This window comes from Psammomys obesus, unplaced genomic scaffold (genome assembly GCF_907164565.1).
Source record: "Psammomys obesus unplaced genomic scaffold, mPsaObe1.curated_primary_1811, whole genome shotgun sequence".
NCBI classification, from domain to species: Eukaryota; Metazoa; Chordata; class Mammalia; order Rodentia; family Muridae; genus Psammomys; species Psammomys obesus.
In genome coordinates, this window is record NW_026596125.1 from 20,028,916 (window position 1) to 20,055,880 (window position 26,965).

The following is a 26,965-nucleotide window of genomic DNA, read 5'->3' on the forward strand; positions in this document are numbered from 1 at the left end:
TTTACTTAAAAAAATAGGTTCTGGGATAGAATGAGAAGACTAAGAGTATGTGTTAGTTACTCTTCTTGGTGCTGTGACAAAATACCTCACAAAGCAACTTAAGGAAAGAAGGATTTATCTTGACTTGCTGTTAAGAGCACAGTCCATCATGGTAGGAAAATCAGGAATTCAAGGCAGCTGGTCACATGGCAACCACAGTCAGAAAGCAGAGGGAGATGAATGCTGGTGCTCAGTTTGCTTCCTCCTTTTATTTAGTCTCAGACCCCAGCCCATGCAATGGTGCTCTTTGCTTTTTCTCCTTTGTCTCCTGATCTCAGCTACCCACCTTTATGTAAAACCTTTCATAGACATATCTGAGACACATATTTCCATAGTGATTCTGAATCTGATGAAGTTGACAGTGAATATGAACAACCACAGGGCATTTGGTTCTTATTTTGATGTTGTGGGGAGAGCTGTTCTGTGAGTATGTACCCATGTCTTCTTTGGTCTTGGATCATGCCTTTCCCACGAATATCCCTAAGGTGCCTTCTTCAGTGTTTTTGCTGAAGATATAGAATCTCCCTTGACTCTGTCTCCCTCCCACAAAAAGCTCCACCGTCTTCCTCAGTCTTCCTTCTCCTTTCCAGACTCGCCATCATCCAGGATTTTCAAGATCCCTATGTTGTACATTCATCTACTTATCCTTCAATTGACACTGAAATGTTCGCTTTATGGGGATGCCCTTTGTCATCCCAGCTATAGTGGGTTTTATAGGCTTTTGTTGAGATTTGGTCATCATTTTCTTGTTTGCTATTTGTACTGAGTCTTTCTGGAGTGGGCCACTTCCCCTCTCTCTGTTCCTAGCAGTGAGAGTGAGCCTGATCCCTAAAGGTACCCAGGGTAGAAGGGAAGAAGGGAGAGGGTACCCAGTCATAGCAATCAGCTTTGCAGAAGGTTGATATTTGGGTTGGTTTTTAAAGAATGAGTAGACCTTAAGTTGATTTTAGATGGGAGCAGAGGATCAAAGTGTTGGGAACCCCTGGTCTGGCTTTGGGCATATGGGAGCTAAGCAGTTGGGCTGCAGCTAGGCCCTGCTTTGCCTCCATGAATTTCCAGTTTCTCTTTTTAATTTCTGAAAGCTGGCATTGGAGACACAGAAAGGTTTATTGGCACTTCTGCAGTATCCCCAACATAGCCAGAAGCTCAGTGAAATCTTTACCAGCTTTTAATGACAGCAGGGTTATGTTCTGTGTAATATCTGTATGGTCAGTGTCTGGCACAGTCAGGAAGCAATTGCCTGCTAAGGGCATACCCCTTTTCCGTGACCGCATCACTTCTCCTGGTGTCTTGGCTTCAAGGCTTACTCAATCCGTCATTATATTTAGGTTGGTAGCTGTTTGGGGAATCTTTTAGAGAAGTCTAAAATAAAAAAATAAAACACTACCCTAAACCTGCTTCTTAGTCTTAGGAGAAAAGGTTTTGAGCTTGTGCCTAAACTTTTGGGTTGCTATATGTTGGACAGGCTCGAGTCAAGAGTACTGTTCTCAAGTGGTCTTGGTGTTAGGGTTGACAGGCAGCTTTTGATCACCTGGCCTGGATATCCCTGAGTTCCTTGTTACTAGAGCTGTTAGAACCTGGTCAGAACCTGGACCCCAGCAGCCTTAAAAGACAGACTCTCCATTTGTCCTCAATGAGGACAATTAAAGAGACAAGCCATAGTAAAAAGCAGAGAAAGGAGATTTACTCAGTTCAGCCACTCTGGGAAAAGGAACAAAGAGGTCCATTGATTCTCCCCACCCCACCCCCAAGTCTGTCTTTGGTTTTGATATGAGGTAAAGGTTTAGAGTAGAGGGCTAGAGGTCTGTCTAACTGTCCTGGTCAAGGTGTGGTCTGCTGGTCACTGCCCAATTAATATCTGGCTCTAGTTTGCCCTGCAAGATGGTTTGATAAATTGTCAGAATGGTCTGCAATCTCTTTCTGGGAGACAAGCCTCTCCCTGCAGCTGGCAGTAGGGTTCCAGGCTTTTCTTCTTCTAGAATAAGATTTTAATCCTTAGGGGCTTATTTTCATAGTCTCATAGCCAAAGGGAGGGGCACAGTATCATGTTAGAATATCTTCATTTCTCTCAAGATGGTACCATTTAGGCCATTTAGAGTAACACCCCCTTTTCACTTACTGGAAGTCTCATAGTCAAGGGTGAGCCCATTGTGTAGTGGAAGAAATTAAGTCCTAAATTAAGAAATTAAGTTCAGTGTTCAAGATGATAGCATTGCATAGTTTCCTCTCTCAGTCTTACTTTAACCTTGTATGTCCGTTGTGCAGGGATGTAGTTTTATGTCCCATTTATCAGATGAGAAAGTAGAAGTCAGAAATAGACCCATTTTGCACCCAGGCTGCAATTTTCACTTTTGTTTTGTGTTTCACTTCCCTCTCCCCACTTCTTTTTGTTTCCAACCCTCCCCATCTTGGACTGTAATTCAGGGCCTTGTATATGACAGGTGAGTTGTTGTCTGTTACTGAGTTGTCTCCCAGCCCTAGGCTCCTGTCTTGATCTGATTAAAGGCTGTATGTACCCTGTACACTGCCTATTTCATTGACTGATATATGTGAAGCTTGCCCTGAAATAATTTTAAAACCTGGGACCTTGGAAGGTTTACATTCAACATAAGTAGAGTGGTGGGTTCCTACCAAATATAACACATATTCTGTGATGTTCATCAGATACCCCATCTTTCTTTCATCCTCTTAGTATAATGCCTACCCAGCTGCCACCTGTGCGACCATGAGTATTGTAGGCTAGTGTCAAGTGCCAGGCACAAGGTATCAGATTAATCTGCTTCTTTCTGGAGGGTTAGGAGGGTTTGGTGTTGGTGTTAGGTGGAGGTGTGTGATGGCCTAGAAGCTGGGCAGTATATCTTCTATTCCAGAGAGGTGGATGTGTGTAATACTGATTAGCACTCTGCATAGTGGCACCCCAGAGAGGGGTGGCAACAATACTCTATTGTTACGTTAAACCAAAAATAGACAAGAGATGGAAGGATGCATGTGAATCTGTCATGGTCTAATTGGTGACAAGAGCACTCTGTCTTTTCAGAGGCTTGACAACCACCTGCTAATCCCCAGGGTCTGGGAGCTGATTACCCAATCTTACCTATGCAGGTAAAGCTGGGGAGCCATTGAGAATAGAGCCACTGGAAGCAGGCTCTATTCTCTTATAGCTGTTCCCCTTGATCTTAGCATGGGTGGAACATTTGCTCTTGACCTTTCCTGGGAATGGGAAAGGGCATGAGTGCTTATGTGTAGTGCTACAAAAACTCTAGGTTTGAATCCTAGCTTTGCCTTTTGGTACACTTTATTTTTTTGTTTTTCCCTAAGTCTTTGTTTCTTTGCAAATTGAGCATGCCTGTTTTGATTGGTTGGATCTAGGAGATGCTCTTAGATTCAAAGCCTCCATACTCCTCCTCCCTATTGGACCAGGAAATGAGGGATGGGATGGGTTGCAAGGAGGCTCTTGAAGGTGAGAGATATAGGGATTGATCTTTTTGGCCTCACCCTTCAGGCTCTGCTCCCTTGACACTCTTATTCTTTGGAAAAGGCAGGCCAAGACTCACATGTAGAACACCAAATAGGAGAGACAGGGGAGCTGGGTAGGTTCTACACCTGTTAAGGACTTAGCTGTCACTTTAGCTTTATAGGGTTAGGGTTAAGATTAGAAGGGTAGGGAGAAGCTCTACCCTTAGAACTTACCTTACCTCAAAACTCTTAGGAGTTTTGAGAATGTAGACCAGGGGTGGACCAACTGTGGCCCTCAGGCTGGATCTGGCCCATATCTCTGATTTTTATAAATAAAGTTTTATTTTGGCATATAGCTGTTCCTGTTTGTTTATGTATTGTCTGTTGTTTTGCTCTACAGCAGAGACTGTTTGATCTATAAACAGATGCCCTTTATAGAAAATTTGCTAACCCTTGATTTGAACTGTAATCCTCATGAGGACAGAGAACTTGAGGATGGGGAAGTAGTTCAGTTGGTATAGTATTTGCCTAGCATACATGAATCCATGGGTTCAGTGCCCAACATGGCATTACATGGGCCTGGTGATATGTGCCTGTACCCAGTATCAAACAAGTAGAGGCAGGGGGATCAGAAATTCAAAATATTCCTTGACTATGTAGCAAGTTTGAGGCTAGCATGGGCTATATGATAGTGAATTGAGGAGAAGAGGAAGAAGATGTGGCAGAGAACATGTCTTTTTTTTTTTTTTAGGGTTCTAGATTCAGCTCTAGGCTGGTCACAATGGACTCCAGAGATAACAGCTGAATGAAATAGTAGAAAACCTGTCGTGGTGATTTGGATTTCAAAGAGCAGAGCTGGACTATAAGTGATTTAAATAGTAACAAATGCTAATCATCTCTTATAACAGTGTGAAGCTGGGTGATCCCAGGACCAGTTCAGCAGTACTATCCAGGACAAGGTTCTTTCCATATCTCCCCAGCAGTATCTTCACATCATTGACTTGGTCTTTAGCTGTCTCATCCTATCTCAAAGTTGCCACCAGTTCCAGGTATTACATCTACTCCCACTTGATATCCAGGTGGAGAAGGGATACTTTCTCCTCTCTGTTTTTTTATGAGGAAGCATCCCACTGGCTCTGTATGCAAGGATGAAAGGCAGATGAACCGTTCATTTTTAATGTCTACACAAGGTCCCGCACCTGCCAGAGGAGATAGGTAGCTCTCTTTCCCATCATTGGTGAGTGGCATTTGTTGGAGAGAACCCAGGATGACCTGTCTCAGGCTGGGTAACCAAAGGGACCATGGAAATTACTGATTCTGTCATCTGATGCAACATAGTTCCTTTGTCTATCTGGTTCTGCTGAGTTTCCCTCACAGGCTCGACATCTCATAGTTTCTTGCTGTTTTTTGACCCAATCACTGTCCCACCCCTCATCCTGTTGGTTCCTTAGAACAACCCTTTCTAGTAGACAGCTAGAGTTCCAAGAAGTGAAGTGACTATGAGTGTGGGTATAGGGTCACCCCATGATGACTCTATCTCAGAAGAGGAAACACATCTGTATTGTGGACCATTCCTTGACCTGCATGAACTGGATTTTCTGTTGGTATCTTGTGACCATGCTTTGAACCAAACTAGCAACAGCAACACAAATGCAAGTCACCAGGTCTCTGTGTGGGCTGGGTGTAGTACAGCCTTCCAGGGGAGTCTTATAGGCAGTGCCAGGGTCCCAGAGGGACTTGGAAGAGTCTGTAGGGCTCATTCCTCTAGCATTCTTCATGGTATTTCTGTGCATCCAGCTGTAGGGTTGGAAGTAGAAGATGCCATAGGGGACCTCATTCTTCTTATGTGTCACATTTCATTTAAAAGATTTAATTTTAAATTATATATATATATATATATATATGTATATTGGTGTGTGAGACTGTGCATGTGAGTGTAGGTACCTTCAATTCAGTAGAGAGTGTCAGATCCCTTGGAGCTGGAGTTACAAGCACTGGTGAGTCACCTGATATGGGTGCTGGAAATGGAACTCAGGTCCTGTGCAGAAGAGTTATATATTCTTAATACTGAACCATTGTTCCAGCTCCTTGTGTGTCAATTTAAAGACACAGCAAGAAGGTTAAATGTTTTACTTCTTTGATGTTGGCAGAGAACAGAATGTAGCATGTAGAAAGTGCCTAGTTAACAATAGGGTGTTTATTCCACGTGTTATCATTGCCACTGCCATTCCAATTACACCAGGAGGAGCCTGATGGCCAACAACACCATGAGGGTTTGCAAGAGGGCAGCCATCTATCTGTTGTGATCCACAGTCTGCTCTGCTGACAGGCTTCCTGGTTGAGCCTACAGGAGCATTTCATTCTGACTGCTTGCCCTCTCCACAGCATTTGAAGGTGACAGGCTATCTACAGGAAGCCTGCTTATTTCCTAGGTCCCCCACTGAGGCACAGTCCTTTACGTCTCTAGCAGTTTTTCTTCCTCAGATGTTGGCATCCCTGGGCTTAGCTTCTTCTCTCTCATGTAGTGTTGCAGGAGATACCCGTAGCATACATCTGTTGAGCACGTTACTATGTGTATGTGCTATGGGAAATACTGCATCTATCTTGTTTAGCCTCTCAGTGAAGCCAAGGGCAGTACTGTTGGCTCAGCCATTCACTCATTATTTCATTCCACAAGTTCCTGGTACCTGGTACATGCCAGGAATAACTCTAGAGGGCTGGATAAGGCAAGGTGTTCTTGTCTCTGGGAGCCAGTAGCTAATGGGAATTAACCAATGTAAAGGGAAACCAAGGGAGAACTGGGACTTCTTATCTAGTCCTACCTTGTAGGTAGAGAAGGGCCTGTCCTGCCAGTGACTCTGGAGCTCTCCACCTCCAGCTTAGACACAGACCACTGTAAGAATATCCTGAGCTTTCCTGTCTCAGGCTTCCTGAATTTAGCATTGACTCTTTTTTCTTTTCCCTTCCTTCCTTCCTCCCTCCCTCCCCCCTTCCTATTTTCCTTCCTTTCTTGAGTGTATATAGTACTTATGTATATATGTATGTGTATATATGAAAGAGACAGACACATGGACAGACACACAGAGTATGGGCATGTGTGTACTCACTTTCACATGTGGAGGCCAGAGGACAATATCATATGTCTTCCTCTATTGTTCACCTCTCTCTCTCTCTCTTTCTTTCTTAGATAAGATCTCTCACTGAACATGAAACTCTGTATTTTGACTAGTTAGCAAACTTTCATGATTCGTTTGTCTTAGCACCCCCAGCAATGGGGTTACAAGGGTACACCACCATGCCTGCCTTTTACATGGGTGTTGGGATCTATATTCAGGTCTTTATGATTGCACATCAAACACTTTACTCACTGAACCATTTCCATGGCCAAAACTCGGCATTTATGATGGAGCTTGGATTTTGTTCTCTGTACATTTGCTCTTTTTCTTCATTGGGTCTTCACAAATGGCCTGGAGGGTAATCTAGACACTTTCTTCTTTAGTCTCCAAATGCTGTTGCTACTCAGATCACAGTCTTGCTCCCTCAGGGCACCTCTGGAAATTGATTTACTACTCTACCATGGTCCCAGACCTTTGCTTTCTACACCCACATCCTTGCTACTTTTGGGGGATGGGGTGAGACAGGTCTTTCTATGTGACTCTGGCTGTCCTAGAACTTGCTATTAGACCAGACTGGGCTCAAACTCACAGAGATCCACCCAGCTCTGCTCCCCGAGTGCTGGGATTAAAAGTGTATGTTATCACACCAGGATCCCACTACTTTTTGAGCTACAGTATTCAGTTATATTCTTGGTTATGGAATCCTTGCACATGCTATTCCTTCTGCTAGGCATTCCTCTTGCTTCAGCGATTCTCTTTGCCCTGGCACACACCTTTCCTGACTCTCATGGACAGAGCGTTCTCAGAGTCTGTTCTCCTAGGTGCTAGTATGGCTGTGACCAACCCCAAACCCAGAGCATAAGAACCCGGCTATGTCTCCCTTCTTATTATCAGTGCCTGGAATAGCAGGTGTTTACTGATAAAGGAATGAATGGATGAATATCAGGGCACCTTTCTGATAGAGACCAAGGAATGGTGATTATCTTTCATATGGGTTTGGCAAAAGAATCCTGTGATGTAGCTCAGTGGTAGTGCATTTGCCTAACAAGCATTAGATCCTGGGTTTAATCCTCAGTATAACACACACACACACACACACACACACACACACACACACACACACACATCCTGAGGTTCTCTTCCAGAGCCTCAAATTAATCTAATTCCATGTTACCAGACTTACTTATATGCCCTATAAATGTCCTGAAATGTCTTGGGTCCTAAGGAGGGTTCCTGGGGACCTCTGTAGAGTCCAAAGACAAGTTTTGACAAGCACTGGCTTGCTTCAAATCCTCATTGCACACCAGAGGACACTGCAACTGGAGAAGAAAAGGGATGAGGTACTTTTGACCTCTGAATGACTACCTGGCTCCTGACCCTTGAGAATTTTGACTTAAACAGCCACTGATCTCAGAGTATAGTGTCTTATGCCTTTGGTGAGCTCAGCTTTGCTGCTAATTGGGGGGATGCTGGTGATGATGGAGATGGTAGGAACGAGGATAGCTATGATGAAGATGCAGGTGAGGTTGACTGCATATTGAGTGGCACCTATGCTGTGCCAGGTACTTTGAACTTGAGGTGCTGGTTCTCAACACACCAGCACGCAGTGGTAGCAGCAGTACAGGGAAAAAAAAATCACTGAGTGACTTTAACAGTGATAGGCTCAGCACAGTGGCACATTTATTTTTCAGTAAGAAGCTGTGGGGCAACTGGTGTGTGACAGCATGACTGTCACCCAAGGATGAAGCCTCTAGCACCAGGAACTTGTATATATTTTTGAGTCTCACTAGTCATTATTCTGGATATGTAGGGCCAGGAGTAAAAACAACTACAACTGTCTTTAGGTAAGAGTTTCCCGATGGCCCATCCTCAACTGTGTATCTCTTCCAAGTTATGCCAGGATCTTTTCTCAGTCTCTGTGTGCTGGTGCTGAGGAGGCCTGTCTGCTTGTCCCTATGGTGACTAGTAACCAGGCCTTGTGTTGGTTTTGGTTTTTCTAATTTGAGGTTGTGAGATCCCCTGGCTGTGGCTGAGATTTTCCCCCTACTCTGGAAATAATTGTGGTGTGGCCATGAGGTAGGGCTTAGAGATGTTGGAACCTGCTACAGACCATAGACTTCACATACCCTGGCTAGTACATCATGCCACTTCATGCTCTCCTAGGGAAGTTTTGGGTTCCTCTAGCTGGAAATTGTGGCACCATGGAGTTTTCTGGGGTTAGATCTGTATGTCTTTGCCTCACCATATCCAGTCCTGCAGAGGCAAGGACTGCTGGGAGGCCTGGGAGTACTGAGACTCCTTGTCACACCACTGCTTCTGCCTATTTATTGAGATCTTACAACAGAAGCTCCTGATAAAACTGCCCACAAAAGAGCACACTGTTAGATGGACCAATTGGCTTAGAAATAGTTGGTTCTGTCTGTAGCTCCTGACTTCTCACCCCACCAGTCCTATCACTGGCTTATTGAATTTTGTCAGGCTGCTCCCTGACCTGATTCTTGATATATCAGAGTATTAAGAATATCAATGGGGTATGAATGACCTAATCTTATGTGGCCTAGGGCCCTTCCTGAGTCTCTTCTGAGCTGGCTCTTTCAGATACCCAGGGTTGGGCCCTGCCATGTAATAAAGTTGGTGATGGGATCAGGCTTTGAAAGGCATCTTGGATAGGAAGCTGCTCTGTGTGCCTAGACCTCTCTGCCTCCTTATCCTGCCTGTCTCTGGAGTTGTATGCCCAGCTGGGAAAGCTCCAAACTTTCAGACATGAAGATGGTGGTAGTTTGAATGAGAACGTCGTCCATAGGTTCATAGGTTTGCCTAGTTGGTCCCCAGTTGGTGGAAATGTTTGGGAAGGATTAGGAGGTGTGGGCTTTTTGGACTTGCAACATTCCCAGTGTGTTCTTTCTGCCTCATGCTTGTGGATCAAGATGTGAGTTCTCGGCTGTTCCTCCTACCATGCCTTTGATCTGCCATCATGGACTTTAACCCCCTGAAACTAAGCCCAGTTAAATGCTTTCTTTTATAAGCTTCCTTGGTCATGGTATTTTATTATAGCAATAGAAGAATAACTAAGACAAAGGCCATGGCTCCTAAAAGTTCCTGGTAGGCCTTGCCCATGGACTTTAGCGACCCAGAGTCCATGGCTTATACCCACTTAGGAGACTGTAGTATGCACATGCCTTTCACAGCTTCTTTTGTGACAGTGTCTTCTAAATAGGTTCATCTGGGTTATGAGTAGCTAAGTCCTAAGAACTCATTTGAGCGGAAAGAGCTAAGCAGTGTCTAGCCACACAACACACACTTCTCAAGCAGCACTGTAACATTGCTGTCTAGGTGTTGGCTGAGAGCAGGAAGGTCATTGGTCTTTTGTGCCTGGAAATTCAATGGCGTGACCTTTGACACAGTCATTAGGATATATCTGAACCACTCAGACCATGGTCAGAATGTCTTGAGAACATCTCTAATTTCTACAGCTTTCTTCTCTGGTATGCAGTCTGCATAATAGAAGGGCTCAGCATGATGAGACTTTATAACAAACTTTTTCCCTTATATTGGCATAGCCTAGACCTTACCAAACAATAGGCCTTTAAATTGTGGGCAGAGCCTTGACAGGAAGTCTTGGGTCTGAGTATGCTGGATCTCTATCAGCAGTATTCCAAACAACTTTGGAGGATGATCTGGTGGCTTCTGTGTCTCTTCCATGTTACCTCTAGTCACACCTGCCATCAGAGGTACCTTTGTTCAAATTTGCTTGTATTGTCTCCTTCCCATTCAGTAATGGAACCTATCAGACTTGTTGCAGACTCCAGGCAAGACCATGATGCTTGGCCTCAAGAGAGAAATTGAGCCAGTCAGTTAGATTTGTTCCTCAGGGACAATATAGCCAGGACAGGAAGACAGAAAGCTGGTAAAAGGTTGTGAGAACTTTGAGGATTTAATAGTGGCCACATATCACATGATACAAGGCAGGCAATACACAGAAAAATGGAACTGTTGTCATGACAAGTCAGATCACCAAATTTTGGAACTGGAATATTTTCAGGAGACATGTTCAGACTCCAGTATCCTCTTTAGAAATAGGCAGGGTGATGAAAAATTAGAGAATGAGAAGTTTCTAGGAAGTGCAAGTGGTTATCCCATATCCCTGGTGCTGCTCAAGAACTTGCACCAGACTCAGAAGCCTCTAGCCCCTCTGATTTCAGCAGTGGAAACATGAATTTCTAACCATATCTGTGGGCTGCTGCTCTAAGAGATTCTGTGATAACAAAAGAAGAAGATGAAAGCGCCTTTCCACAAAGCTTTCCTCAGCTTCTCCTTTCATTTCTCAAGAGAGGAAGTAAACATAAACCTGAGTAAGTCATCTGAGCCTTTGCTGAAGTTGTGACACAAATCATCTATGATTTGAGGGTCTTTCCTTGCCATGACTTGATTTCCCCATCTGCAAAATGGATTAAGTAACTAGGCTCTATCTCTAGAGTTTTATGAAGATTAAAAGCTGGGGTGGGTTCACTTTACCATGTTCCCTGGCCCTGAGTGTGTAAGAAACACATTTCTTTAACTCCTAAATCAAATAGCTGTGTGTGATGGCACAATCATTCAGGGGCAGAGGGAACCCATCTCTGAAAGTTCAAGGCCAGCCCATAGAGAGTTCCAGGCCTGTGAGGACTACATAGTGAGGCTCTGTCTAAAAGGCAAAACAACTAAAGGGTGCCTGTTATTACTCGGCAAGTCCTGTATTATATTCACTGCTGAGGCATGCCTTCCCATCAAGGGTTCATGCTTTTGTTGGCTCCCTCTTTCCTCCTACCACTCAGAGGAAGAGGAGATTATTTCTTGGTAGCTAAGAAAGCAGAAGCAAGAAGGTGATATTTGATTAGCAGTGTCTTCAGAGAGTATACCTGGCAGCAGGACTTGGCAGGAAATTGAAATTCCTTGGTTCTAAGGCATACATACTTTCTTAGTGTCCTGCCTCCCAGCTTTGCCTTGTACTCCTTCCCATTCAAGGTTAAGGCCTATCCCATTGATCCTTTAGGACCTTTCCTAGAGCCATGAACAAGCAGAGTTCAGCTGGCACCTCAGCCCTATATCTTATCCCTTTATTATTCTATGGTGGGACCTATCCTGCCCATCTCTAAGGCATCCTCCTGTCTGAGGCCACTCTCTTTCATGTTCTCTCTCTGGCTCTGACCACCACTGTGACTCTCTACTCCCCACCCCTTGGACTGTGTCCCTGGGTCCCTGAGGATAAAGATAGCAGAGAGGGGTGGGTAGGAATTTGGAAGGCCCATGACCTCTGGGAACCACTTCAGTGAGATAGCTCAATTTAATTCAAGGTGAACAAAGGTTATGTGGTTCTTGGGGAGTGAAAAGGGTTCCCAGGGTAGGTGCACACCATCTTGGCTGGGTCTAGTTGTGTCAAGAATACTTTATTTGCATTTGTCAGTATCATATGAAGGGGAACACAGTATCTAATTATCCTATGGGAAGCAGTGGGAGAGTTTTGCAGGAACTGTGTCAAAGGTCATATCCAGTAGTTAGAGGCATCTGTGCCTAGAGACACTCTCCAGATGAGGTCAAGCAGAGAGTAGGGGGCTCGTCAGACAAAGGGAGTCCTCCATTAGCTCAGAAAGGGCTTTCTGGTGGACTGCAACCCTAGCAGCAGGTTCCTCCAACACACCACTTTGTGGTGTTTCATTGAGTTTTAATGCTTTGAATGAGCTGTTACTGCCAGAGTGACAGAGATGGGGTTGCCTTTACAGGCTCTAAAGCTACAGTTTAGCAGCCAGTAAAGACATAGGGGTTAAAGGCTGAGTCAGTGCTTGTGGTTTTCACACTGTTTGGTGAGCTTGTATCACTGAGCCCAGAATTTTCATCTGTGAGTGGCACTGAAGGTACAGCTAATGCCAAGGGCTGCAGCAGAGGAGAGGTTGTTACCTGTTCCTACAAGCAATCATTTATTTTCCTGCTCAGTTGACATGAGGAAAGTTTGCAGTTATTGTGTTGACTGCATCATTGTTTTCCTTTACCCTTTTAAGGAGGCTGTAGGCCAGACAGGGAATCAGAGAAAAGGGCTGTTGGAGATATACTGAGAGTCCAGGTGGGGCTTTGGTAGATAGAGGGGTAGGAAAGGCCATTTCTGGTAGAGACTTAAGTCTGCAAGAAACATGATGTATACAGATACATGGGACAAAGCACACATTCACATCCGATCAGCAGGCACTGAGTATTTACCATGGGATAAGAGAGAATGGTCTCTGCTACTGTGTGCCTGCTGTCAGTGTTGTCAGCACACCAGTACATAAAACAATTTCTATACATTGTGAGTATAGCCCTGACCATTAGTGGTCATTTCACATGCAGTGCTCAAATGAGTCAGTGGAAATGTGATGAGAGAGAATGGATGAGTGATCTTAAGCTGATGGGTATGCTTGAGAGACAGACTGAGTAACCAAACTCAGTCTGTCCAAACTCCCCAAACTCTGCCAAGCCATGTGGATAAACTGGAAAACAGATGTCCTAGCTGACCTGGTCAGAGAAGAACTCCAGGATGGTGGTACAAGCTGAGACTGGAAGCAGGGGTGAGAAACATTAAAAAAAGCAGGAGGGAGGTATTCCTGGCAGAATAGTGCAAAGCCCTGAGAGCAGTGGTCCAGAGAGATATAAGGCTAGGGAGAAGATGACCAGGGTTGGATGTGGCCAAGGAAAATGAAAGCCTGTGGGTTCCCAGGTGGTTAAGCCTGGGAAATAACCTGCTGGGTCCTGTCTGGGTCCTACTAAGCAGGGACGTAGGATACAGGATTCTAGATCCCTTATAGGCCTGATAACCTACTAAAGTGGGGCAGCAGGCCTGGGGCAGATGTGGCCAGGATGATGGAAGAGTTTCTACAGTAACAAGACTAGGCCTACCTTGACTGTATCTCAAGATACAGAGAAGCCTCACAGTGGTGGTACACCTCCTTCCTCCCAGCACTTGGGAGGCAGAGGCAGGAGGATCTCTGTGACCAGCCGAGTCTACAGAGTAAGTTCCAGGATAGCCAGGGATACACAGAGAAACTCTTGAAAAACCAAGCCAAACCAAACCAAACAGGAAAAAAAAAATCAAGTTCTATTGACATATTAAAGAATATTAACACTTTCAGTCATTAAATATGAAATTTATAGCAACCCAACAGCTTACTTGTACTATTTCTTTGGCAGTGGTGACCTTTTTGAGGCAGGTTTGTTTGTTAAGACATTAGGCATTGTTGCAGTCTGCCTGAGTTATAAAAGGCTAAGTTTCTTGTGGGTCCTGTAGCAGAGCTGAAGATTGGATGTAGGTGTGGAGGTCGTTTTTCTGAGGGAGAACACCCTGATAAAGTACATGCTATCAGTTTCCTATGGTTGCTATAAAAAGTACCATAAACTAAGTGGATTGAAGCAGCTATTTTATAAAACTAAGTGCATATTTATTATCTTACAGTTCTGTAGGCTGTGAGTCTGATCCTTGTCTCACTGAATTAAAAACAAGGTCTGAGCAAGGCTGGCTTCTTCTGGGGCCTCTAGAAAAAAATCTATTCTCTCTGGACTCCAGCTTCTCCAGCTTCTACATTCCTTGGCTTAAGGTCCCTTTCATCTTCATAGGTCACAGTGGCCAGATCAGTCTTTTCTCGTATTTCTTTACTCAGATCTGATGTTTCTGCCTCCCTTGGTTCCATTGGACCTTTTGTTTGTTTGTTTGTTTGTTTTGAGACAGGGTCTCTCTGTGTAGCCCTGACTGTCCTGGACTCACTTTGTAGACAAGGCTGGCCTTGAACTCACAAAGATCCACCTGCCAGTGCCTCCCTAAATGCTGGGATTACAGGTGTGCTTCACTGTGCCCGGCCCATTGGACCTTTTATTGGTTGTTTTTGTGTTGTTGAGACCAAATTCCTGCCAGAAACAACATAAGGAAGGGAAGATTTGTTTTGGTTCGGTGTTTCATAGGGTTCAGACCCTTTGAATACGTCTAGGAGGACATGGTGGAACAGAGTGCTCTGCATCACAATGAACCAGGAAGCAGAGAAAAGAGAAAACTGATACTTAACTGCCTTTATTTTTTTATTTTTTGGCTTTATTCTTTTTTATTTTTCTTTACCTTCAGCTCATGGAACAGTACCACACTTAGTGTAAGACTTTCAACTTCAGGTAATAACCTCAGAAACATTTGAAAGTGCACCTAGTCTTCTAGGTGTTTTTAAGTATAGTGAAATTGACAATGATTAGCCCTTATAGACCCATCTGGGTGATTCAAGAAAATGTCTTTATTGTTGCTTTACTTCTGTTTTTAACCTTACGCCCTCTGTGTAATTTAACATATTCACAGATTCCCAGGATTAGGGCATCTTTGGAGACCATTATCCTGTCTTCCACAATTTGTCAGCCTTGTTTTGGAAGCTGAATCCTTATTTCTGGGTCTCTGTGTATGTGTTTGCCTGTGTTGGACTCAGAGCATATACTGGATTGATCTAATGCCCAAAAGCTAGTAGAGAGGCTCATGGGGGTACGGTGCAAGCTCTGGATCATTTGGGCAGCAACATCAGTGGTATCTTTCCATCTCTGCAGGGGGTGGAGGAAAGCGCAAAGGGAAAAGCAAGAAGTGGAAGGAAATCCTGAAGTTTCCTCACATCAACCAGTGTGAAGACCTCCGAAGGACCATAGGTAAGGAGCACATTAGCTGCCAAGGCTTCTGTACAACCAGGCCAGTACAACACAACTCAGCAAATACAGGAATTCTGGCTCCATATTACATTTTTGCTAATAGGCCTAAAGATATAATCAGCATTTGTTTGCTATTTGGTATGTGCCCTGATGAACTTTTACTTCCCAGGTATCCTTTGAGATAGTTGCTATTATTTAACTCTATAATACAGCATAATGTCTCTTTAACTGTCCTATAGTATCCAAGATCAAAGGAGAGCAGAGATTATCCAAGACTAGCTGGAGTCCCTAGAGAACAGATTCCCCTCTGGAGCCCCCAGAAGAAGCCAGTCTTACATCTTGTTTTTAATTCAGTGAGACATTCATCAGACTCCAGGGCTACAGAACTATAAGATAATAAATATGCAAGGTTTTGATCCACTTAGCTCTACAAAATAGTAGTATGTGCTGTTTCAATCCACTTACTTTATGGTAATTTTTATAACAGCTGTAGGAAAATGATACTTTGGACAGGATACTGGAATCCCCAGGCACAACTCCCTGTTTTTCCTGGATCCCATGCATCCTGCTCTTGTGAAGCAACTCAGTTTTAGGCTCACTGTCCTTCTCACTTAGGAGGTTGGTATTCATGGTGGAGCCACTAGCCCATTGACTTGGCCTAGTTGTTTTTATCTAGCCCCCATATGGCCACCTCTAACAACAGCCAAGGCCTTGCTCCTGTGGAGACATAGCAAACATACCAAATGGGTCTGTTGAACTCAGCATATTCCTACCATCCAGATGAAAGAACTCTGCATATTTTGCTGTATTGGGTTTATGTACTTCTTAAGAGTATAAAAACATACAGGGACTTCTGGTTCCAAACAAGAGGGAGTAGATCCAGTGTTCTCTGTCTCTTCTACCAAGAGCAGTTGGAAACTCCAGGAAGCATAAAAGATTCTGGAAGGTAGAGAGAAGGCAGATGAGTAAAGACATTAAGATGTGAGGAATGAAAGCTTTTTCTTTTTTCTTTTATTTGCCTCTGGTAGGGTGTTGGGGGAAAAAAAAAGCTTGATATGCTACTGCAAATGGATAAAAAAAAAAAAAAAGGCCCTTACTTATTTCTTCACACACAGAAAGAAATAAGGAAAGAAAGAAAGAAAGAAAGAAAGAAAGAAAGAAAGAAAGAAAGAAAGAAAGAAAGAAAAGAAAGTACTAATCTATTCTTTCTAAAAAGGAGCAGATAGGGCTGGAGAGATGATTCAGTAGTTAAGAGCACTGGCTGCTCTTCCAGAGGATCCAGGTTCAATTCCCAGAAACCATATGGTAGGTCACAACTCTAGTTCTAGAAAACCCAAACCCTCTGCTGGCTGCCTTGGATACCAGGCATATACATGGTATACATAAACAAATACAGACAAAATATCCATCACATAAAATAAATAAAATAATTTAAGAGTAAATATTTAGAAAGGAGCAGACAGTGCAGCTGGGAAGCTGTGGGCCCAGTGCAGACATGCTTCTTTGACTCACATTTGCAACGACAAACCCACTTCTAGACTTTATTCCCATATAGCCTCTATCTCAGTCAGTGTAGACCACTATTGCAAATGACGTGGATTGTGCAGCTTGAACAATAGATGTTTACTTTTGCTTGGTTCTAAATGTCCAAATGAAGGACATTTCTGTTTTGTAGATGGTTTCCTTGTGTCCTTTAGAGTAGAAGGAAACACAATTTCTCATTCCTCTTCCTGTGAGGGCTTTAATCCCATTAATAGGGCTCTTCTCCTAATCCACTATGTTGGGTATTGGGGTTCAGCATATGTGCTTTGATTAGGATGCAGTCAGTTGGAGGTGGTAAAAACAACTAGGCCAAATCAATGGCCTAGTGGCTCCACTGTGAATAGAAGCTCCCAAATGAGAGGGATGGTGAGCCTAAAACAGAGAACCTGGTCCTGGGTTCAAAGGTCAGCATCCCCTTTACTTCTGTTCTCTGAGAGATATACAACTTCTCCTTTGAAAGGAACTCTTCTTACTCAGAATCCAGCTGTACACAGATTTCATCCAAGTTTAGGGGCTCAGTTGCCTTCATGGCATCCTTCTTTCATTGGGTTATTCTGCTTATTCTTCACCTTGTGCCTTCTCTATTCTATTCACTTCTGGTTTGGAGATCTGGGAACACAAGATTATGCTCTTAGAGTCTCTTGGATCATGGGCCCTCACCTGCCCAGTTTAAGTCCTTTCCCAGGTCTCTTGATGGAGCCTATACTTGTGGGTATGAGAACCAGGCCTGCTGTGTGAGAATGATTCTTTGGTTCTTTGAGAGAATATTAAAAAGCCTCTGTGTGCTTCAGGGAAAAGGCTGGAAAAAGATGCATCAGGGAAAAGGCTGGAAAAAACAGGTAGGCCGATGTGAGCAGAGGGGCTGTCGAACATGGGCCTGGGCCAGGAGTTGGGCCTTCTGCCTGTTTATAGTCTGTCTCTGTGGTGTTTGCCCAGCCGCTGCTGGGGTCCTGCTGGAAGACTTTCTTACATAAAAATCTCATTTCTTTTCTAGACCAATACACAAACCAAACAGTGGCAAACACCAAATTTGTTTTTCTTGTGGACATATGAGCTCATTTTCTAAAGCTCCCTGGGAAGATGTCCCAGGACAGGCTCTGAAAAGGGCCCACTGCACAGTGATGGGGTGGTGCATTGGAAGGCCATGCATCAGAGAGAGGAGCCAAGCTGACAAAGACTTAAGATGCTGCCTCTTTAGAATCATCTAGAGAAGTGGTTGCTGAAAGTCACAGCTTTCTCCTGCCTTCAGCGTTGCCTTGGGCAGCCACAAGTGCACTTTACCCAGCCTCCCGGATGACTTTAGAAAATGACAATTATTCCTCTGTTGCATCCCCAACCCCCATTCACTTTTCTACTCTGCTTGGAATGAATCTCTAACTCTGACTTGTGAGTCATAGATCATGGATGACAAAAAGCTTTGGCTGGTGTGAAGCCTGAGTTCCCCTTTTCAGAATAATACTGTTTCATATGCAAAATGAAATATACAGTTACAAAGGGAACCAATTATTTTCAAATATAGTTATTAAATACTTTTAAAATGCTGAGTAGTATTTTATTGTGTAACTGTACCACAATTTCTGTATCCATTCCTCAGTTGAGGGATATCTGGGTTGTTTCTAGATTTTGGCTACAGGATAAAGCTGCTACAAACATGGTTGAGTAAATGTTCTTGTTGTATAGTTGAGCATATTTCAGATATATGCCTAGGAGTGGTGTAGCTGGATCTTGAAGTAGCACTATTCCTAATTTTCTGAGAAAGCACCAGAATGATTTCCAAAGAAGGGGGAGATAGAAAGACATGGAGGGGACAGGAGCTCCACAAGGAGACCAACAGAGCCAGAAAAATCTGGGCTCAGGGGTCCCTGCAGAGATTGATACTCCAACCAAGGACTATGCATGGAGAGGACCTAGATCCCCTGCTCAGATGTAGTCCATAGGCAGCTGAGTCTCCAAGTGGGGAACAGGGGCTGTCTCTGATATGAACTCAGTGGCCAGCTCTTTGATCACCTTCCTCTGGTGGGGGGGGGGGTGCAGCCTTGCCAGGCCAGAGAGGAAGACAATGCAGCTAGTCCTGATGAGACCTGATAGGCTAGGGGCACATAGAAGGGGAGGAAGACCTCCCCTATCAGTGAACTAGGAGAGGAGCATGAGGGGAAAAGAAGGAAGGAGGGTAGGACTCAGAGGAGATGAGGGAGGGGGCTACAGCAGGATACAAAGTGAATAAATTGTAATAAATAATAAAATAAAAATACTTGTAAAATGTAAAATATAGAAATGTATATGCTTTTTTATTAATACTTGAAATAACAAGGTCTAACAGCTGGTTAATACCTACTGTGAATTTATATCTGTTAAGAGCTTAAGTGGTATTTTGGATATTTGCAGCAATTATGATATGAGTAGATTTGCAGTTTCAGTTGGTAACAAATCCCACACACTCCTCATATCACTGTGGGCATTGTATATCTTTGTGGTCAAAGGAAGTGTGAATTTTTAGATAGACCTTGGTGAAGGCTAGGTGATATCTTCTTCCACAGACCCTTGATAGCACTGTCTCTGCCTTGCTTTCTGTAGCTCTTAGTGTCCTTGGGTCCCTCCTCCATTTACAGATGCTCTGGACACTTTATTGTCCTGTGAATTCCTCAAGCTTGTTTCCAGCTATGGGGCCTTTGCTCTTGCTATTTCCTCTACCTAAAATGCTCTTTCCCACACTTTGTTTTGCCAGAGGGCTTTAAAGTCCCAGACTAAATATTACTTCCAATGGGGGAGCCATCTAAGAAGAGCCTACTATAATTGTGTTCTTTCATGTAGAGTGGTTTATTGAATGGTCTCTGCTCATAACCCAATTTGAAGTCATCTTCATTTGTTCATTTACTTGTATATTTTCTGTTGTCTCTACTGGACCAACTCTTCTGGGTTAGAAGTGGCTGTGTTTTACCTTGTACTAAGTACTGCTTGCCACATACTAGGACTTATTAAATATTGGTTGAATATAGATTGACACAAAATATTTTAAGTTAGGGCTCTTTTTAAAAAGCTTATGACATATATTTGCTGTGACTAAATTTAACCTTAGCTAACGTTTTTGACTTAAAGTAATGAAAGTTTAGATTTAGGGGTTTAAGTGTGAATGTATCTAACTTACCCACTCTTATCCTCAAAGATAAGGAATATCAGCATGTTGATAAGACCCAAGCCATGCTCTTTTTTTTGCATTGTTTAGGAAGGCAAGCCTGGGCCCCTGGATCAGCACATGACCCTGTAAAGCTACAACTTGAGTTCTTAGCACAATGATGTTAGCTTTGTAGAGAGCTCCTAACTCAAGGAATTGAGAGCATATTGTCTAAAACCCCCTTTCCAGTTCATAAATTAGTGGTCAGGCTTTCAGAAATGAGTGATCCACCTAGGACAATATAATCCCTGACTTTGAACTGTAACTTTTCAGTACCTAGCACTATTTGAACTCAAATATTTGGGCCCTACACTCCAACCAGTATTAAATCATGGAGATTCATTTATTCCAAGGAACACATGTTTCTGTCTCTGTCTTTATTGTACCCTGTATGTTTATTGTATGTGTGTTTTATATCCTGTATATTTATTATGTGTGTCCTGTATGTTTATTGTGTGTCCTGTATATCCTGTATGTGTCCTATGTATTTATTGTGTCCTGTATGTCCTGTATGTGTATTGCACAGTTATCTACTTAGTCAGTGATATTTATTTTGCATTTACTATGTGCCACCCATCAGGAATGCAAAACAGATTCTTGTCCCCTGGAGTTTAATCATGGCTGAGCACATGACAGTGACTAACACAAAGATGTAATACCTGACTGAGAACATTCCATGATAGTGAGGGACCAGTTATTGAGATGGAGAATAGTGGCAAAGATTTCCACCCATTAAAACTTTCCTGGAAGAAGGGACATCGTTCCTAGTCTCCCATAACATCTTTATGCAAGGTTTTCAAAGGCCTGAACCACACATCCTCTCCATCTGAATCTTTACCGTGGCACAGTGAAGTGGATGGAGAGAACAGATGGGTGGAAGGACAAATGGATTGATGGACAGGTGAAGTGGCTGGCTGGATCTTACCCTCTTAGCCTAGACACCAGAACAATGATTGGCAGTAATAAGTATTAAGACAGGGATTCTTTCCTGCTTGAATTGGCTTTTCATGTGAACCTCAGACTTGAGGTAAGTGATTGTAGACAGAGCTGCATGAGAGAAAAGGATGGAAACCAATCACGTAGTTAATAGACCAATCTTTTATCTAAGTTTGTTAGAGGACCCAAAAGAAAAAAGTTCTCAGAATGTCCAAAGCTTAAGACTGAAAACATTATCATAAAGATAAAAAATTAGCTGGGTGGTGGTGGTGCATGCCTGTAAATCCCAGGACTCTGGGGGGCAGAGGCAGGCAGATCTCTGTGACTTTGAGGCCAGCCTGATCTACAAAGCAAGTTCAGGACAGCCAAGGCTATACAGAGAAACCCTGTCTCAAAAACAAACAACAAAAAACGAACAAACAAGATAAAATGTTGTTGAGGACTACAAATACTTTTCAAATACTTTGAAGTCAAATACTTTGCCCAACAGATGGTTCTGTTGGTCGAAAGTGTGGTATTTTTATTTATCTTGGGATCATTGCATACTTTATTCTTTTTTTTTTTTTTAAGTAAAAAGAGGCTTAAGTGAATGGATTTATTATTTCACTCTTTGGTAATATTTCTGTATGAGGTATCCAAAAGCTATATAATAAATCAAAGTCTTCCTTAACCCCAACAGGAGTGACTCTTGTGAGGAGGCTACTGAAAGAGAATGGCTGCTGTGCCTAGTGAGTCACCATGTATTCCAGCCCTCATGAGTCGGCTGGGGGAAATGGAGTTGCCCTATGGAGAGAGCCACCTACCAAAGTGTTAACTTTTCCCAGGAGCAACAGTGCTTAGGTGGTGACATTCCCAGGGGAAAAGATAGAGTCACTGTCAGGAAAGCCCCAGACCATACTGACTACTTTGAATTAGCCTGTTTATTGGCTATTCATTTAACATCAGTCAACAAATAATGTGATCTGGGAGTTGTAGTGCTGGTTCTGGGTCCTTGGCTACCTGGTGAAGTAATGTTGCTAGGTGGGATGGTCCCATCAGTGCTGACAAGGTCAAAATTTGCTCTGCTGCTTTTAATTGTGAGGGGTATAGAACAAGTTACTGGTTTCTTTGAGTTATAGTTTCTTTATATTAAGATGTTTCTGTCAATTGGTAGAGGCATTAGGTAGGCAGCAGACTGTCTCATACTTATTAATGTCGTTACCATCATCATGGTGGTGCTGATTTAAGGACCTTTTGAGAGAACTTCTGCATTTTTCAGGAAAGTTGTACTGCATCTAAGTGATGAATGGGGCTGTCAGCTTATAATTGACACCAGTGAGTGAATAGGTTCAGTATCCCAGGGATTAGAATTATCTGAACCATCCTTTTCCTACCTCACCTTCCCCCATTCATAAGTCCCCAAGTACATACCTCCTCTTCTGACTAGGATGTTTCCTTGAAAGGATGTATATGTCTCAGAAGACTGAGCACCAAGGCAGGCACATGGGGACACAATTTTATTTGTAAGACAATTTTGTAAAAGAAGGCATGTGGTTGGTATAATCACAAACTAAATAAATATGAGCAAACTTGATAGCACATATTACAATCTCAAGCAGAACTCAAGCGGTAGAGGCTGGAGAGGATTGCCGCAAATTCGAGACCAGCTTGGGTTATACATTGACACCCAGTTAAAACAAAACAACAGGCTGCTTGGGTGCAATTACCAGCACCAGCATGGCAGCCTCAGACTGGCTGTAACTCCAGTTCAAGGAGATTTGATACCTTCTTCTGGCTTCCTTAGGTATCAGACATGCATGTGGTATACATGTAGGTAAAACATACATACACATAAATAAGTTATTTAAAAACATTTTTTAAGAAAAAGAAGAAAATAAAACAAAGCCAACAGAAAAAAAAAAAGAACAAAAGACCCATCCCCCAAACCCCCAAACAATCAGTGAATGAAGGCTGAGTTCCACAGTTGCTGTAGGGAATTGTCACTTTGCTGCTTGGTGACTTTGTGCTCCTAGAGGGGCCTGTAGGCCAGAATGGACAATCACATGAGTCTTGCGTGTCCCTGTGTCCCAGTGCTTTTCAGACTGTCAGACTAGCAGTGAGCTCTTGATATCATTACCAGGGTAACCAAGAGTCTGTGGATGTCACTGCCAACCTTGGGGTGATAAGGGAGTATCACGTCTACTGTTCTACCACTTAACCATGCTCTGATAAAGCACAGCATCTGCTTGTCCTTGGAGGCCAAGATAAGTTTAAATGTGTTGGGTCTAGAGCATCAGGTGACCTGTGTGTAGCTGCCACAGTGGAAGGGTTAAGGTGGGTTAGCTCTCAGTTCCAGGTTCTTCTTATTCTCTTCATGAAAGGTCTAATGCTTTTGAAGAGACAGCCTGGGCTCAGCACTCATGGGATGCCTTGTGCTATTGGCCAGTGGGTTTCTGCTTTGGCAGTTCTAGGTATGAGGTGCTGGCAGGGGTTTCTTGATGATCTGGACTTAGGGTTTTCAGAGACTACTCTGTAGGAAGTGTGTGAGCTTCTTGCCAGGAATCTACCTGATCAGGCCTTTGTTACTTTCTATACTTGGGTTTCTGTATACAACTTTATTTCAGGGTTAAAACCGAGGCCAAATTTGAAATTTCAATGTTCACATTTTCTAGAAAGGTTAACTGAACTGTAGTGAGACAAGGGACTTGGTAAGGCAACTCTGAGGGAAATTTCCCTCACTGTATCAGTTTGCCAGAGATGCTGAGCACCACATACTGCCCAGTTTAAGAGACAGCACTTATTACCTCATGGTCTGAAGGCTGGGAATTCAATTTCAAGGTGTCATCAGGGGTGAGTCCTCCCTCTAAACATTTCTCTCCCAGCTTCTGCAGTTTGCTGACTTTTGTGCTGCCTCATAGATGTATCTCCCATCTTTGCCTCTTCAACTGAATAGGTTTGTGAATGTTCAAGTGTCCCTTTTCTATGAGTGTGCCAGCCCTTTTAATTTAAGGTCTTATCCTAATGATTCCATTTAAAGCTCATTACTGCATAAGCCCTATTTCTACATAGGGACACATCTTGGGTTACTGGAGGCTAGGACTTCAACCTACCTTCTTGAGAAGGTTCAATTGAACCCACACCATACCTTCTTTGGGACCCATGGGATTCAAAGAAGAGGGTCTGAAAGATCTTAGTTCCTTAGGTCTGAATGGTACCCTTCTCTTACAGGCCCAGGCTGATGTGTCTTTACTGGGCCATACGAATGTCTGTGAGAGGACATTTCCCTAGCCACACTGCATGGTGCTTTCCTAGTTCCTCATTTTGTTGTTGTTTCAGCGATAGCAACTGGTAAATTACTTTGCTCAAAAACATTAAACTCACCACTCAGCTCCAGCTATAGTTAAGATTTTTTTTTTCTTTTTGACTTGTTTGTTTTTGAGACAGGGTTTCTCTGTATAACCCTGGTTGTCCTGAAACTCACTCTATAGGCTAGGCTGATTTTTGAACTCAGATATCTGTCTGCTTCTGCCTCCTAAGTGCTGAGATTAAAAGTGTGCATAACCATTGCCTGGCTCGTAGTTAAGACTTTTAAGTAAATTCTTCTATCTTTTTCCTTATGTGTCTCCTACATGCAGTTTTGTTTTCTTATTTCTCCATAGTGCTTGGACTGAACCAAGGGTTTTCTGAAAGAGTCCTGCCACCAAGCTATACTTACACATGTGTTCTCTGTGTGTGTCTCTTCTTTTTTCATTTCTCTCCTCACCCCACTCCTTTTTTGGGTATGTGTGTATGCATTGTGCATTGTGTGTGTATGTGTGTGTGTGTGTGTGTGTGTGTGTGTGTGTGTGTGTGTGTGTAGGTTAGGACATCTTGAGGAATGGGTTCTCTTCTTCCACTTCAGGATCTCAAGGATTGGACTCAATTCATCAGGCTTGGTGATGAAGTACCCTTACTGGCTGAGCTATCTTCATGTCCCCCCACTTCACATTTGTCCATTATATACTCTTTAGATGAAGTCTTTGCATTTCACTGTAGCCTTTTACTCTTTTGCAGTGCTTGGGATTCAACCCAAGACCTTGTGTATGCTAGGCAAGTACTGTAAAATTGAGCCGCATCTCCTGTGTTTAGTGTTGTTTTTTTTGAAGGCTAAAATATATTAAACTACATCAGAGCACTATGTACAGTATTCTCTCTGCTGCCCTCACTTCCTCTGGAATGTTCTGTGTCTACCTTCACACTTGTATTTGCAGATATTGTTAACTTGGCCTGGGATAGAGCCCAGGAGGCAGATAACATGTGAGCAGCCTCTGTCCCCTCCAACCCCTGCCCCCATCCCCTGCAGTTTGCAGGCAGGAGAAGGGCCTTCTGTTTGCTTTAGGGTTCTGCACTGAAAATGGGAAAAATAAGCTGGTTTATGCATCAATGGGACCTTAGACCAACACCTAAGGCCAGAAGACCTACAGTGGCTTAAGCATGTCAGCATTTAGCCCTATAAAGTGATGTTGGATCAACACTTTTAATGGTCTCTGCCCAGATTCTATTTATGGAATTTATTTCCCAGGACCATGTGTATGGCAATATCTTGGCAGCGAAGCCCAGCAAAGTACTGCTCCTGCCTTCCTTGGCTCCTGCCTCAGTGAATTAAGTACCTCTTGTTGTGAACACCCTAAGCTTGCACCCAGGAGAGAGGAGGAAAGAAAAAGGGTGGACAGACATATATTTGGGGCCTGCAGGAACTTTTGAAATTAAAAATGAAATACAAAAACCACCAGATGATTCTCTAAAGAGCTGTAATAGGAATTGGGTGCTTAGTGGCTGCTAACTGTAGCCCTTTCCAGAGAGTCACAAAAAGGAAAGCTATAATCTAGAGAGTTTGAGTGCTCAGAATTTTTTATTGTTTCTCAGTTGTGCCATCCTTGTGTTCTCTTTTTAAATTACTTTTGAGTTTTAATTCTTTTTGAAAATGATTTATTTATGTATTTATTTTATGTATACGAGTGCTCTATCATGTACACCTGCATGCAAGAAGAGGCATCGGATCATATTACAGTTGTTTGTGAGCCACCATTATGGCAACTGGAAATTGAACTCAGGACCTCTGGAAAAGCAGCCAGTGCTCTTAGCTGCTGGAGCTATCTCTCATCAATTCTATTATCATTATTATTTCCTTGATTCTATTATCATTAATAATAAATAAATAAAACTGAGCATAGGCTCGGCAAATGTGCTAGCCTCTTAATCTTGACAACATGAGTTTCATTTCCGGAATTTATGAAAAAATGTGGTTGTGTTGGCATGTACCTGCCATCCCTGAACTCCTAAGGGAGATTGGAATCAGGGACAGGACAATGGTCCTGCAGCTCCTGGGCCACGTAGCCCTGAGTACATGCAAGTGCAGGAGCAGAAACACGGGAGACCTGGCTGTTGGTGATTATTAATATTTAATATTGATCTATCTTTTAGTTAGATAGCAACAGTTATTCCTAAACCAGCTGTATACCCAAGTCACCACACAGACTAGGGTTTATATAACTCTCCTAGAGCACAATGCTGGGCAATAATTACTCCATCCTAAACCTCCAAGCCCATATACCTTCCTCCCATTCAGATTTCCCACATTATACTGGCTTTCAGTCATATCTTAGGTCTGGTTCATTTCTCCTGGTGTTTCTAGGTCCTCTCAGATCTCCCTTCCCACTCTTGTCTTTCTCCTCCCTTCCGGATCAGGATGTCCCATCCTATTCTCTCCATTGCCCAGCATTGGCCAGTTGTTTTATTGGCAATACAGAGAACAAATGGTATACAAACTTGAGACAGGTGATGCTTAGGATAAACATCACAATACAATATCCGGATTGAAACCAGATAGTGGGGTAGAGAATCAGCATTTGAATGAACAAGGGTCAATTGTTTATATTCCACAAGAACATTATACCAACACCCAGCCTCAATTAGAACTCCCAAAAGTTGTCATCTGAGTTCCACTGCACAGTGATATGCATCACACACACACACACACACACACACACACACACACACACACACACAC

At 43.2% G+C, this 26,965-nt stretch overlaps 1 protein-coding gene across 4 annotated transcripts in view; it reads left to right on the top strand.

Moving 5' to 3' along the window:
• The window catches only part of Grk5 (G protein-coupled receptor kinase 5), a 183,921-nt gene that overhangs the window by 61,307 nt on the left and 95,649 nt on the right, over positions 1-26,965 (top strand). For all 4 annotated transcript variants that reach the window (XM_055591554.1, XM_055591555.1, XM_055591556.1 and 1 more), the window contains exon 2: positions 15,192-15,287. In XM_055591554.1, coding sequence (XP_055447529.1) covers positions 15,192-15,287 — 96 coding nt within the window. The remainder of the gene's footprint in view (positions 1-15,191; positions 15,288-26,965) is intronic.